Source organism: Giraffa tippelskirchi, chromosome 4 (assembly GCF_054371585.1).
Source record: "Giraffa tippelskirchi isolate mGirTip1 chromosome 4, T2T-mGirTip1v1.2.pri, whole genome shotgun sequence".
Classification (NCBI taxonomy): domain Eukaryota; kingdom Metazoa; phylum Chordata; class Mammalia; order Artiodactyla; family Giraffidae; genus Giraffa; species Giraffa tippelskirchi.
Window position 1 is genome coordinate 89,443,495 of NC_137278.1, and position 14,958 is coordinate 89,458,452.

The 14,958-nt window shown below is 35.0% G+C and overlaps 1 protein-coding gene across 10 annotated transcripts in view; it reads right to left on the bottom strand.

The window, feature by feature from the left end:
* EXOC6B (exocyst complex component 6B) overlaps positions 1-14,958 on the bottom strand; it is a 760,794-nt gene that overhangs the window by 240,273 nt on the left and 505,563 nt on the right. For 8 of the 10 annotated variants that reach the window (XM_081482978.1, XM_081482980.1, XM_081482979.1 and 5 more), the window contains one exon: positions 14,308-14,442. The exons of the other annotated variants lie outside the window; for them this stretch is intronic. In XM_081482978.1, coding sequence (XP_081339104.1) covers positions 14,308-14,442 — 135 coding nt within the window. The remainder of the gene's footprint in view (positions 1-14,307; positions 14,443-14,958) is intronic. 10 annotated transcript variants of the gene reach the window in all.

The following is a 14,958-nucleotide window of genomic DNA, read 5'->3' on the forward strand; positions in this document are numbered from 1 at the left end:
TTCTTCATTTTCACCTTTTTAATACCTGCATAATTTTGCAAGGTATTTACATACTCTAATATAGGCATTGATTATGTTTACTTATATGAACAGTTCCAAGAACATTTCTCTGATTACTCGCTTATTTACTTACTTCTATGATAATCTAATATTGTCCTTGAATTCTCATTTTACTAAATTTTCTTTTAATAAACATCATTTTCTAGAAATTTTGGCTTGAAGAAAAATTGAGCAGAAAGTACAGAGCATTTGCAGACACTGCACTCCTGTTTCCCTCCTACTGTTTCCCCTATTAAAAAAACCCTTGAGTCAGTGTGGAACATTTGTTACGACAAATGAACCAATATTGATATTTTATTATTAACTAAAGTCTATAGTTTGCATCAGATTTTACCATTCATGTTGTACAGTCCTATGGGTACTTACAAATGGAAAATGCCATGTATTCACTATTACAGTCAGAATCATACAGAAGAGTTTTCTTGCCCTAAAAATCCACTCTGCTCTAACTATCCCTATCTTGCTTACCCCTCAAATCTTGGAAATAATTGATCATTTTACTTTCTCCAAAATTTTAACTTTCTTGAATGTCTTACACTTAGAATCCATGTATGTAGCTTTTCAAATTGCCTTATTTTCCTTAGCACTGTGCAGTTAATTTTCCTCCAGATCTTCTGTGGCTTGATAGTTCACTCCTTTTCATTACTGAATAATATTCCATTGTCAGGATGCATCATAGCTAGTCTACTCATTCACCTACTGAAGGACATCTTGGTAGTTTTCAAGTGTAGGCAATTATGAGCAATGCTGCTGTGGCCATTTATGTGTAAGTTTTTGTGTGGATTAAGACTTCAATTCACCCCTTACCAAGGAACATGATTGATGAATTGCATAGTAAGACTATTTCTGTTTAGCATTGTAAGAAACTGACAAACTGTCTTCCAAAATAATGTTACCATTTTGCATTACCAGAGGATGAGATGGTTGGATGGCATCACCATCCCAATGGACATGAGTCTGAGCAAGCTCTGGAAGTTGGTGATGGACAGGGAAGCCTGGCGTGCTGCAGTCCACGGGGTTGCAAAGAGTCGGACACGACTGAGCAACTGAACTGAACTTTGCATTACCACCAGCAATGAATGAGAAAGCTGCTATTGCTCCAACACCTGCTGTCACTATTTTGGGTTTTAGTCATTTTAAGAACTGTATGATGGTATCTAACTGTTGTTTTAATTTATAATACCCTTTTCATGCTTTGGTATGATATTTGTTCAGATCTTTTGCCCATTTTTAGAGTGAACCCATATTAAACTCAGTTTTAAGTTTTGTTATTGTTGAGTTTTACCAGTTCTTTTTATATTTTGGATATAAGTCCTTTATTAGATACGCCTTTTACAAATACAGTGTCTTTTCTACAGCAGAAGTTTTTCATTTTAATGAAGTCCAACTTAGTATTCTCTTTGATGGATCACGTTTTGGTTGTTGTACCTTAAAAATTTCATAGTCAAACTCAAGGTCACCAACATTTTCCCTTATATTATCTTCTAGGAGTTTCATTGTGTTGTGTTTTACCTGTAAGTCTGTGATCCCTTTTGTGTTAATCTTTAACTCAATTAACTCAAATTTTCTTGAGTTTAATTCAAACTGAAATTTTTTTTCAAGGGACAGGTGATATATATGTATAGTTAGAGCTGATTCACATTGCTGTACAGCAGAAAACAATATATTTTATAAAGAAATCATCCTCCAATTAAGTTTTTTAAAAATTTCAGGAGAAAAACCAAAATTTTAACTCAATTTTGAAGTGTAACATCTGTGTCTAGATTTCTTTTTTTTTCTTTTGCATGTGTATGACAAGATGTTTCAAAACCATTTATCGAAAAGCCTTTCATTTCTCCATTAAACTGAATTTACTCCATGTCAACAATCAATTGATTGTATTTGTGCGAGTCTATTTCTGGGCTGCAAGAAACACAAGCTGGAATCAAGCCTGCCGGGAGAAATATCAATAACCTCAGATATGCAGATGACACCTCCCTTATGGCAGAAAGTGAAGAAGAACTAAAGAGCCTCTTGATGAAAGTGAAAGAGGAGAGTGAAAAAGTTGGCTTAAAGCTCAACGTTCAGAAAACGAAGATCACGGCATCTGGTCCCATCACTTCATGGGAAATAGATGGGGAAACAGTGGAAACAGTGTCAGACTTTATTTTTTGGGGCTCCAAAATCACTGCTGATGGTGATTGCAGCCAGGAAATTAAAAGACACTTACTCCTTGGAAAGAAGGTTATGGCCAACCTAGATAGCATATTTAAAAGCAGAGACATTACTTTGCCAACAAAAGTCCGTCTAGTCAAGGCTATAGTTTTTCCAGTGGTCATGTATGGATGTGAGAGTTGGACGGTGAAGAAAGCTGAGTGCCACAGAATTGATGCTTTTGAACTGTGGTGTTGGAAAAGACTCTTGAGAGTCCCTTGGACTGCAAGGAGATCCAATCAATCCATCCTAAAAGAGATCAATCCTGGGTGTTCATTGGAAGGACTGATGTTGAAGCTGAAACTCCAATACTTTGGCCACCTCATGTGAAGAGTTGACTCATTGGTAAAGACCCTAATGCTGGGTAGGATTGGGGGCAGGAGGAGAAGGGGACGGCAGAGGATGAGATGGTTGGATGGCATCGCTGACTCGATGGACATGGGTTTCGGTAGACTCCGGGAGTTGGTGATGGACAGAGAGGCCTGGCGTGCTGCAATTCACGGGGTCGCAAAGAGTGGGACACGACTGAGCGACTGAACTGAATTCTGTTCCCTTGACTGAATTATTTATTTATTTTTTACCATTATCACATTGTCTTTTTACTGTAGCTTTATAGTAAATCTTGAAGTCAAGGAGTGTCAGTTCTCAAACACTGTTCTTCTCTGTCAATATTGTGTTCGCTGTACTGGGTGTTTTGCATTTCCATATAAAATTCAGAAACAATTTGTCAATATCCACAAAATGATATTTGCTGGAATTTGGACTGGGATTGAATATTTAGATTAAGTTGAAAAGAACTGATAATATTCATAAAATACTAAATCTACTTATCCATGAATATTTATAAAATAAATATCTCCATTTATTTAAATCTTACTTTTTGACTACTTTGTATCAGAGTTTTAAAGATTTCCTCACATAGATACTGTTTATTTTGTTAGATTTATACATATTTCTATCCTACTTCAATGTTAATGTAAACAGTATTGCATTTTCAATTACAAACTCATTATTCATTACTGATACAAAAACAGACCAAATGACTTTTGTATATCACTTTTATAATCTGAACCTTGTTACAATCTTTTATTACTTCCAGTAGTCTTTTTGTTGTTGTTAATCCTTTTATATTTTCTCCTTTGTCAATCATGTCATCTGTAACCGAGATCAGCTTTATTTCTATCTTCCCAATCTGTAAGGGGCTTCCCTGGTGGCTCAGTAGTAAACAACCTGCCTGCCAATGCAAGAGACACAGGTTCAATCCCTGGTTTTGGAAGATCCCCTGGAAAAGGATATGGCAACCCATTCCAGTATTCTTGCCTGGGAAATCCATGGACAGAGGAGCCTGGTGGGTGACAGTCCATGGGGTCACAGAGTTGGACAGACTCAGTGACTAACAGCAACATCCCAATCTGTAAATCTTTGATATCAAGGCTTACTGAGCACTGAACAAGAGTGGCAAGAAAGAACAACCTTGCCTTCTTTTTTCACGATTTTAACAGGAAAGTTTCTAGTTTCTCACCAGCAGGTATGATGTTATGTAGGACTCATGCAGATGTCCTCTATCAAGTTGAGAAAATTTCCCTCCGCCCCTATTAAAGTTAGCAGAGATGTTTTATCATGAATAGCTGTTGGGTTCTGTCAACACATTTTCTACATTTACTGATATGATTCTATTAATCTAACTGTTCTTCTGTATGCATCCCACTGATGTGATGAATACATTACTTGATTTCTGATGCTGAATAAGTCTTGAAGAACTAGAATAAATCCCACTTGGCTGTCATGTATAATTCTGATACATTATTGGATTCAATTTAATAATACTTTGTTGAAGATTTTACATCAATGTTCATGAGAACTACTGTTCTGTAGTTTTCCTCTCACACAATGTCTCCTTAGTATTAGGATAATACTAAACTCATACAATGAGTTAGAGCTTCCCAGGTGGCTCAGTGGGAAAGAATCCACCTGCCAATGCAGGAGCCACAGGAGATGTGGGTTCGATCCCTGGGTGGGAAAGATCCCCTGGAGAAGGAAACAGCAACCTACTCCAGTATTCTTATCAGAATAATCCCATAGACAGAGGAGCTTGGCAGGCTATAGTCATAAAAAGTTGGACATGACTGAGCAACTGAGCACACAGGCATGCCTACAATGAGTTAGGTAGTATTGCCTCTGCTTCTACTTTCTAGAGACTATTAAAGAGAAGGGGTGAAATTTCACCCTTAAATATTAGATAGAATTCTTTTGGCTTAATTAGGATATAATTGAGAAGTTGCAAGATATTTAAAATGCACTACATAATGATTAAATATAGAGACACAGTGCAAAAAGATTCCCCATGTAAAGTTAATTAACACATCCATCACCTCACATATTTACTTTTTCTGTGTGAGAGCATTTTAGTTCTGCTCTCATAGCATGTGTGCATTCTAAGTCACTTGAGTCATGTCTGACTCTTGGTGACCCTATGGACCATAGCCCACCAGGCTCCTCTGTCCATGGGATTCTCCAGGCAAAGAATACTGGGGTGTATTGCCATGCCCTCCTCCAGGGGATATTCCCCACCCCGGGATCTAACTCTTGACTCATGACTCTTGCACTGGCAGGGGAGTTCTTTACCACTAGCACCATCTGGGAAGCCCCTATTCTCTTAGCAATTACCATTACTACAATACAGTGCAATCAACTACAGTCACATTGTTATATACTAGGTGCTCAAAGTATTCATCTTATAATTGAAAGTTTATATTCTTTTATCATCCTGGCAATAATTTTTCTATTCTCTATTTCTACGAGTTCAGCTTATTTTCAGATTCTACATATAAAAGATACCATAAAGTTTTTGTCCTTCCCTATATGATTTATTTCACTTAGCATAATACCTTCCAGGTTCATCCATGTTTTTGCAAATGATCAGTACTTCCTTCTATTTTATAGCTGAATAATATTCCACTGTGTGTATGGGGTGTGTGTGTGTGTGATTTAGCCATTCATCCATTAGACACTTAGGTTGTTTCCAATCTTGACTGTTTTAATTAATGTTATAATGAACTTAAGAGTATATATAACTCTTCAAGATAATGATTTTGATTCCTCTGAAAAGACACCAAGAAGTAGACTTGCTGGATCATACAGTAGCTCTGTTTTTAATTTTTTGAGAAACTTCCATATTGTTTTCCACAGTGGCTGTATCAGTTTACATTCCCACCAACAGTATACAAGGGTTCCCTCTTCTCCAAATCCTTGGCAGCATTTGTCATCTACGTTTTTTTTTTTTAATAAAAAGAAAGTTGATTTACAGTGTTATGTTAGTTTTTTATGTAAAGTGATTCAGCCAAATATGTGTGTGTGTGTTTACACACACACACACACACACACACACACACACATACACATATAATCCTTTCCATATGGTTTATTCCAAGATACTGAATATAGTTTCCTGTGCTATGCAGTAGGACCTTGTTATTTATCTATTTTATATATTGGTTGTATCTACTAATCCCAAACTCCTAACTTATAGCTCCCCCATCCCCTTTCCCCTTTGGTATCACAAGTTTGTTTTCAATGTCTGTGACTCTAGTTCCTGATTTGTAAATAAGTTCATACGGAAAGCTTTTAGTTTGATGCAGTCCCACTTGTTTATTTTTTATTTTATTGACTTTCCTTTTGTTGTCAATTCCAAAAAATCACTTCCTAGATCAATGTCAGAAAAGTTACACATTAAGTTTTCTTCTAGGAGTGTTATGGATTCAGTCTTACATTCAAGTTTATAATCCATTTTGATTCAGTCTGTGTCTACGATATAAGAGACAGATCCAGTTTCATTCTTTTTGCATATGGCTATCCAGTTTTACCAAAACCACTTATTGAAGACACTATCTTTTCCTCATTGTATATTCTTGGCCCTTTTGTCATAAATCACTCGACCATATATGTACGGGATCTCCAATCTGCTTCACTGATAAATATGTCTGCTTTTATACCAATACCATATTGTTTAGATTACAATAGCTTTATAATATAATTTGAAATCATGAAGTGTGATTCTTCCAGCTTTGTTCTTCCTCATGATTGTTTTGAATTTCCAGAGTTTGTTGCACCTTCACACAGATTTTAATATTGATTTTTTAAGTTTCTATAAAAATATCATACTATTAAAAATAATCATTTTGATAGAGATTGCACTGAATCTGCAGATCACTTTGGGTAGTTTGGACTTTTTATTGATAATGATATTAATTCTTCCAATCAATGAACATGGAATATCTTTTCATTTATTTGTGTTTTCTATAACTTCAACTGGGCCTACTGCTTTCTATTTTGAAAAGCCATTAATTATTGATTCAATTTCTTCAATAGATAAAAGGGTACTTAGAGTATCATTTTTTGAGTTTTGGTAAATTGTGTCTTTGAAATAATTTGTTCAGTTTATGTAGACTGTCAATTTGTGGGTACAGAGTTGTTCATAATATGCCCTTGTTAATCTTTTAATCCACTGAATCACTAGTGATGGCTCCTTTTTTATTTATGATATTAATAATGTGTGTCTTCTCTCTTTTATTATTTGGCAGCCTAACTCAAAGTTTATCAATTTTATTGATGTTTCTAAAAATCTGTATTTGATTTAATTGATTTTCTCCTTTGCCTTTCTGTTTTCAATGATTTCTAGTCTAACTTTCTTTTCTTCTGGCTATTTTGGATTTAATTAGTTCTTCCTTCCCTAGTTTCCTAAAGCAGAAGCTTAGATTATTGATTTTGAAATTTCTTATTTTCTGATTTATGTGATTAATGCTGTAAATTTCCCTATTAGCAGTGCTTTCACTGATGCCACAAACTTTAATAAGTTACACTTTATTTGGGGCTTCCCTGGTGGCTCAGATGGTAAAGAGTCCACCTGCAATGTAGGAGACCTGGGTTTCGATCGCTGGGTTGGGAAGATCCCCTGGAGAAGGGGAATGGCTACCCACTCTAGTATTCCTGCCTGGAGAATTTCTTGGACAGAGGAATCTGTTGGGCTACAGTCCATGCAGGTCATACAATATAGTTTGAAGTCCTTCTTAATCTCTCCTAAAAAAATTTTTTTTGGACCCATATGTTCTGAAGTATGTAGGTTCATCTCCAATATCTAGGGATGTTCTAGCTATCTTTCTATTATTTATTTCTAGGGTTTAATACCATTTGGTCTGAGAGCAAGTTTCATATGAGTTTTATTCTTTAAAAATTTTAAGATGTGTTTTAACGCCCAGAACATAATCTGTGTTGGTGAACGTTTTTATGAGTTTTGAGAAGAATATGTATTTTGCTGTTATTAGATGAAATATTCTAAAAATGTCAATTTGATCCAGCTGATTGATAGCACCATTCAGTTAAACTACAGCCTTACTAATTTTCTGCTAATAATCTATCTGTCAATTGCTGATAGAGGGGTCTACTAAGAGATTTTACCAGGAAGAGATGTGGTCTTATATATGCTGCTGTTGTTGTTCAGTTGCTAAGTCATGTCTGACTCTTGGCAACCACATGGACTGCGGTGTGCCAGGTTCCTGTGTCCTCCACTATGTTTCAGTGTTTGGTCAAATTCAAGTCCACTGAGTCGGTATTGCGATCCAACCATCTCATCCTCTGTCGCCCCTTCTCCTCTAGCCTTCAATCTTTCTTAGCATCAAGTCTTTTCCAATGAGTTGGCTTTTCACATCAGGCAGCCAAAGTTCTGGAGCTTCAGCTTCAGCATCAGTCCATCCAACAAATATTCAGAGTTAATTTCTTTTAGGATTGACAGGTTTGATCTCCTTGAATCCAAGGGACTCTCAAAAGTCTTCTTTGGCACCGTAATTTGAAAGGATCAATCTTTGGTGCTAAGCCTTCCTTATGATCCAACTCTCACATCTGTATATGACTGCTGGAAAAACCAAAGCTATGACTATATGGATCTTTGTCGGCAAAGTGATGCCTCAGCTTTTTAATATGCTGTCTAGATTTGTAATAACTTTCCTTCTAAGGAGCAAGAGCCTTTTAATTTCATGGCTTCAGTCACCATCTGCAGTGATTCTGGAGCCCAAGAGAATAAAATCTGTGTTATTATTAATAAATACCTTTTTAAATACTCATGCCTTTTTTTCTCAGTTGACCTATTAGAGTAGTGAATAATTTTATACAATTTTCTAGTACTTATCATCATTGCATTAGTAACCTTAGTTTATCTCTATTTTCTATGCACTTCCAGATTTTGTTTGATATTTTATAATTTATGATTTTCACATAATATTTGTCTTTAATTGTTCAGGGCTTTTTGTGGCTTCTCTAGTTTTTGAATCATTGTTAAGTTGACTTCACAAAAATTAACTGAGATATTTTCCTTTTTTCTCTATAGTCCAGAGTATTTTAAATTATATAGAAGTTATCTGTTTCATGAAAGCATAAATGAATTCACTTATAAAATCATGTGATTCCTTCCTGCTTTCAAGAAATACTTAACAATATTTTCATTTCTTTCATAGTTATGCCAATATTCTGTATTTTCTTGTATCATTTATTAATCACACATTTTCTAATAGATCTTCAAATTTATTAGCATAGAGTTATACAACATATTCTGGGGATATATTTCATTTCTTCTGATTATGAATTTCAAGTAATTGTGATTTATTTATTCCTTCCTTTTTCTTTCTTTTCTTTCCTTTCTGCTCTTCATCCTTTTTTCAATCCTTCCTTCCTATCTCTTTCTTTCCTTCCTTCCTTTTTTTTTTTTTTAACATTTATTTATTTATTTGGCTGACTCAGGTCCTAGTTGTGGTGCACGGAGTTAGCTTAGTTGCTCCGAGGCATAGGGGACCCTAGTTCCCCAACCAGGGATTGAATTTGCATCCCCTGCTCTGCAAGGAGGACTTCTAACAATTGAACCACCAGGGAAGTGCCCTTTTCCTTCCTTCTAATTAAGCAAAATAAACAATTATTTTTTAAATTGTGACATACACTTGCTTAAAGTCTCTCAAAGACTTTATTAGGATGAAATCCAAATTATCTATCATTATAAAGCACAGTGCTTCACAAATTGATATTTACCTACTTCTATAAGTCATTGTTACCCTTATTTGACATGGAACATGTACAATTTTATTTCATTATTTCATCTTTGTACATGAAGTTGCCTCACCTAAAAATGTCCCTTATTCCTTCCTCATCCTTTCTCTGGATACCTTCTGCAGGTCCAAAGATACTCCTGTTGGACATCTCCTACTGAGCCTTTTCTGGTAAGTCCTCCTTGAAGTTTTCATAGCTGGGATAAGTACACTCACCTCTTCTGGACCTGTCAAAGTTGATTTTCTTTAGAGCTCAAACCTCATACCTTTTCTTTGGTTGTTGCTATTCAGTTGCTAAGTCTGACTTAGCAAGAGTCTTACTCTTTGCGACCCCGTGGACAGCAGGCTTCCCTATTCTTCAGCTTTTCTCTATCTGTACTCAATTCCCAGCAAAAAGCCAGCTCCATGGTGTTAAATACCATCTTTATATATATATGAGCTTTCAAGTTTTATGTACAACTATGACTTTATCCTGTCAATGTAATATCTGTATGATAAATGACTACTAAATACTTCAAACATAATATATTAAAAATGGAAATCTTGATTCTACTCCCACTCCCCAAACCTATTATTTTCTCGCTGTTCCCTATCTTAGGTAATAGCATCACTACTCATCTAGTTTGCTTAGTTTAAATATCTTGCAATAATTTTTGACTCCATGCTTTCTCTTATAACCTCATACCCAATTTAGCAGTAAAACTTGCCATCTCTACCTTCAAAAATATTTCTTTACACTTCTATCCCTGCCACTATAGTCCAAATGACCAGTCTCTCTTACCTAGACTACTGTAATGACCTTCAATTTGGGCTCCTTCTTCCACTCTTACTGACCTATCATATATTTTCCACATTGCAACCAGTGTTACCCATTATAAAATCAGGTTATCACCACCATTTCCAGTCTTCTATGGCCTCACATTTGATTTCAAATAAAATAAAAAATACTTACTGTGGCCTAAAATCCAGCAATCATATGATTCTTAACAATCTTGTCTATTACCATTCCTACCACAAATGATACATACAGCATTGTCAGACTGACCCCTTTGCATACTGATCACCTTGAATACACAATACCTTCTACTATACAGTAACTTCTGATGTGCATGCATGATGAGTGCATGCTAAGTCACTTCAGTCTTGTCTGACTCTTTGAGATCCTATGGACTGCAGCCTGTCAGGCTCCTCTGTCCATGGGATACTCCAGACAAGAATACTGGAGTGGGTTGCCATGCCCTCCTCCAGGGGATCTCCCCAACCCACGTCTCCTACATCTCCTGCATTGTTGCCAGGTGGGTTCTTTACCACTAGAGCCACCTAGGAAGCCCTAGCTCTGACTAGAATGCTTATCTATCAGAAATCCACGTGATTCAATTTCTGATTTCATTCAGATCATTTCTTTTTCTTTCTAGTTCTTAACACTACCTGACATTATATTAAATTTTTTGTTTGTGTGTCATCTATCACCACTAGAATATAAGCTATGTAAAGCCAGGAGACTGGTTTATTGCCTGGTATGTAACAGATGCTTTATAAAAACTTTTACAATAAGGGAGAAGTTTAATGTATTTATTGCATTATTCTAGCATTCTTTTTTTGCACAATTTTTTACAGAATTTACAGTGACTGTCTTCCCTATAGATTATAAACTCTAAACTAAAGGACTAAGTATTTTCTGTTCTTCTATCCAAAAATCTACCTTATTTAATAGTAGGTACACAGGCAATATTTGTGATGTAAAATACCTTCATTTTATTTTGTAAGTTGAGTGAGGGAATTCTTATAAACAAGGAAAGCTAAGAATATCAGCTTGATTAGGTCACATATGGTAAAAACAAGAAGGAACTCTGCAAGAAAATACCTTGAAGACCTTCTGATTATTTTTGCCCCATTTTCAGCATTAAGGTTTCCATCTGCAAGGGGAAGTTTTCTGGAAACAGTAGCTTAGGAAAATACACAATATGAAGCTCTTATAATTGCCATGTTTATACTGAGTTCTGGGTTAGCTGCTTTGAAACAGTCCTGGTAAAAATAAACTTTCAATGTGTTTTAAGCAATCAGTGTTTCCAATAAGCACTGTCAACATGACCTTTAGTGGTCTCCAGAACTTCTCCTTTACTAAGTATTTAACTGGCTGCTCAACCTCTATGCCTTCCTGTCTGCCTTTAATTTTCCCTCAGCAATTTTAATGCTGGAACAACAACAAAATACACAAGTCATCCTCTGGGAGGATTTCTAACCAAAATTTGAAAAGCCCTTGAAATAAGAAAATTGAAATGGATTAGAGGAAGAATAGTAGTACATATTACATATTTGTACATACATATGTATGTAATTATATTACATACATAGGGTAAACAACTATAAATGCACATCACATTCCCTCTCCTATTTTCTATTCAACACTCAACTGTAAGTCCCTACCTCATTTTCTTTCATGGAGAAATTTTGGATTCCACACGTAGAAATCATGTAGAAGCACTTTTTGATAAAATTATTACCCATGTTCCATAATAATGATAATATTTAAGAATACTTATAATTCCTATTAAATTACCTAAGGAAAGTCATCCTGAAACTCTTAAATCTCTTGTCATATTTTCATATTAATACTTGGAGCCTCTTTATAAAATAAATCTATCCCTCACTAAAAGAGAATCAATATTAATACAATGAGACATTATTGAAAGTTTACAAGCTACAAATATAAATTATGTAAAATGAATTCTATTGTAAGTAATTTTATAGATAATTTGAAACAATCCAAGGTCACCTCATAAATGTGCAACTCATCTAGCAGTCAATGTAATGATAAACATAGAGAAAGAATACATCAGTTGTTACACATTCCATTTTTTCCTTTTTTTCAGCTTCACTGAAAACAAAATCGTAAGATATTTAAAACTATACATTGTGGTGATCTAATATGTATACATATTGTGAGAGGATTTCTTTCCCATCATCTAGTTATTTAGCACATTCATCACCTCACATAGGCTTCCCTGGTGGCTCAGACGGTAAAAGCGTCTACCTACAATGCGGGAGACTGGGGTTCGATCCCTGGGTAGGGAAGATCCCTGGAGAAGGACATGGCAACCCACTCCAGTACTCTTGCCTAGAAAATCCCATGGACGGAGGAGCCTGATAGGCTACAGTCCATGGGGTCGTGAAGAGTCAGACACGACTGAGCCACTTCACTTCACCTCACATATTACCTTTTTTTCTGTAAGAACATTTAAGTTCTATTTTCTTAGCAACTATTATACAATACAGTACTATCAACTACAGAAACCATGCTTTACATTAGATCCTTAGCTCTTTTTCCTCTTAAAGCTGAAAGTCTGTTCCTCCTTATCAACTTCTCTCTATTGCCTAACCCACTCTTCTAGTACCTGGCAACCACTTTTCTACTAATTTTTTAAAAATATTCTACATATAAAGGCAGTAATTGTCCTTCTCAGTGTGGCTTATTTTCCTTAGCATAATGCCCTCTAGGTCCATCTACATTATCACAAATGGTAGGATGTCCTTATTTTTCATAACTGAATAATATTCATATATATACACATATAGATATACATATATACACATATATACACATACACATATAGATATCAATACATATATGGAGAATGGAGAATGTGTGTGTGTGTATGTATGTATATATATATATACATATATATATATATATATGTATATATATAAAACATTTCCTTATCTTCTTATCTGAAGACTGTTTCCATATCATGGCTATTGTGATTAATCCTGTGATAAACATGGAACTATATATAACTGTGAAATACAATTTTCCAATTTGTTTGCATACACACCCAGAAGCAGAATTGCCAGATCATATGGTTCCTCAAGTAATTACAAGCTCTATTTGTAATTTATTGAGGAACCTCCATACTGTTTTCCATAGTGGCTATACCAATGTACATTCCCAACAACAGTGCACAAGTGTTCCCTTTACTCTATATCCTCGCCAGTATGTACCATCTTTTGTATTTTTACTGATAGCTATTCTAACATGTGTGATGCATTATCACATTGTGGTTTTGATTTACTTTTATTGAAAAGACCATCCTTTCCTCATTGTACATTCTTGGCTGTTTTGTCATAAATTAATTGACCATATATGCATGTTTATTTCTGGGCTCTGCAATCTGTTCCATTGATCTATATCTCTGTTTTTATGTCAATACCATACCGTTCTGATTACTATAGCTTTATAATACATTTGAAATCAGATCGTGTAACGCTTCTAGCTTTGTTCTCTCTTACGATTGCTTTGGACAGGTTCTTTCATATCTTTTTTCTTAGACCAGAAAAAAAATAGATCATACCAACAATTTTTATATCTCATAAAATATAATAAGCAACATGAATCAAATTTGATTTGTACTCTTAAATCTATTCTCAAGGGAAGGTACCAATAAACAGACAAAGAGAACAAAACCTCAACTCTATAACTTCATATCTTATTCATATTAACTTTTGGATTTCAAAACATATTTGCTCCAAAACTGAAATCACCAAATAATAAAAATAACAACAGAATCCTAAAACATACATGTTCCAGTAAGTTAAAAAAAAAAAAAAGAAAAAGACTAGAAATAGGACACAGAGAAGAGAAGATGGCTAAATTTAAATTTTAATTGCTGTTGATTTCAGCTATAGCCACCATTTTCTAGACCAAACTTAAGACTTCTTGAATGCCAGGCAGTCAATAGAGGAAAGCAGTCATTTTTATGTATGAAATATAAGGAAGATTCAGTGAATACAGCTATAGACCCTTTTTAGTTTAAACACCCCAAAATAAGCACTGGTATTTGTTTTCCTAAGGAAATAATAAGGACTTATTCTCAAGACCATGTATGACTTAGGGAAGAAACAAAGCAAGGTTAGGTATAATGCCCCAGCACACCAGAAGCACTTCTATAGTATTGCAGGGCTTTCTCACCTTAAAAGTCGTGGTGCCATACAGCTTGGTAGTGTGGACTGTCTCTGGAAGGACATTAGTGATATTGGTGATAAATTCTTCCAAGTACTTACAGGATTTCTCCAAGTGTGTTGTATTGATAATAATCTGGACAAGCTAGAAAATAACAAGAACATGTAAGGGTCATTTGACTATTTAACCTTGGATGCATGGCTCATTATGAATCTGCGGTACAAGAAAAACAAAAGGCATAATGGCAGAGGCCATCTGTATTCTATAAATATTAATGTGAAAGCACAGGATTAGGTATCACTTCCTCTATGAAGACTTCCCTGACTTGCCAAAGAATCTAGCATTCCCCCTACTACAGGAGTAAATGTCACTGTTTTAAACTTATATCTTTGGTTCAAAATAAAGACTAGGCTAAGATAAAAAAACTGATAGTATTTAGCATACAACCTGGAAATAAATAATTGCCAAATTAATGAAATAAACTGCCATTAAAAGAACAAGACAGTAAATGACAGTAAGTTTCAAAATAAGGCACAATGAACATAGGAATTTTGGAATCGTTGCAATATACAAACAAACTACATCAGTTTCTATGAAAGAAAAAAACATGAGCACACGAGTCAGAGAAACCAGGGAGCAACTACTTACAAATTATTCATA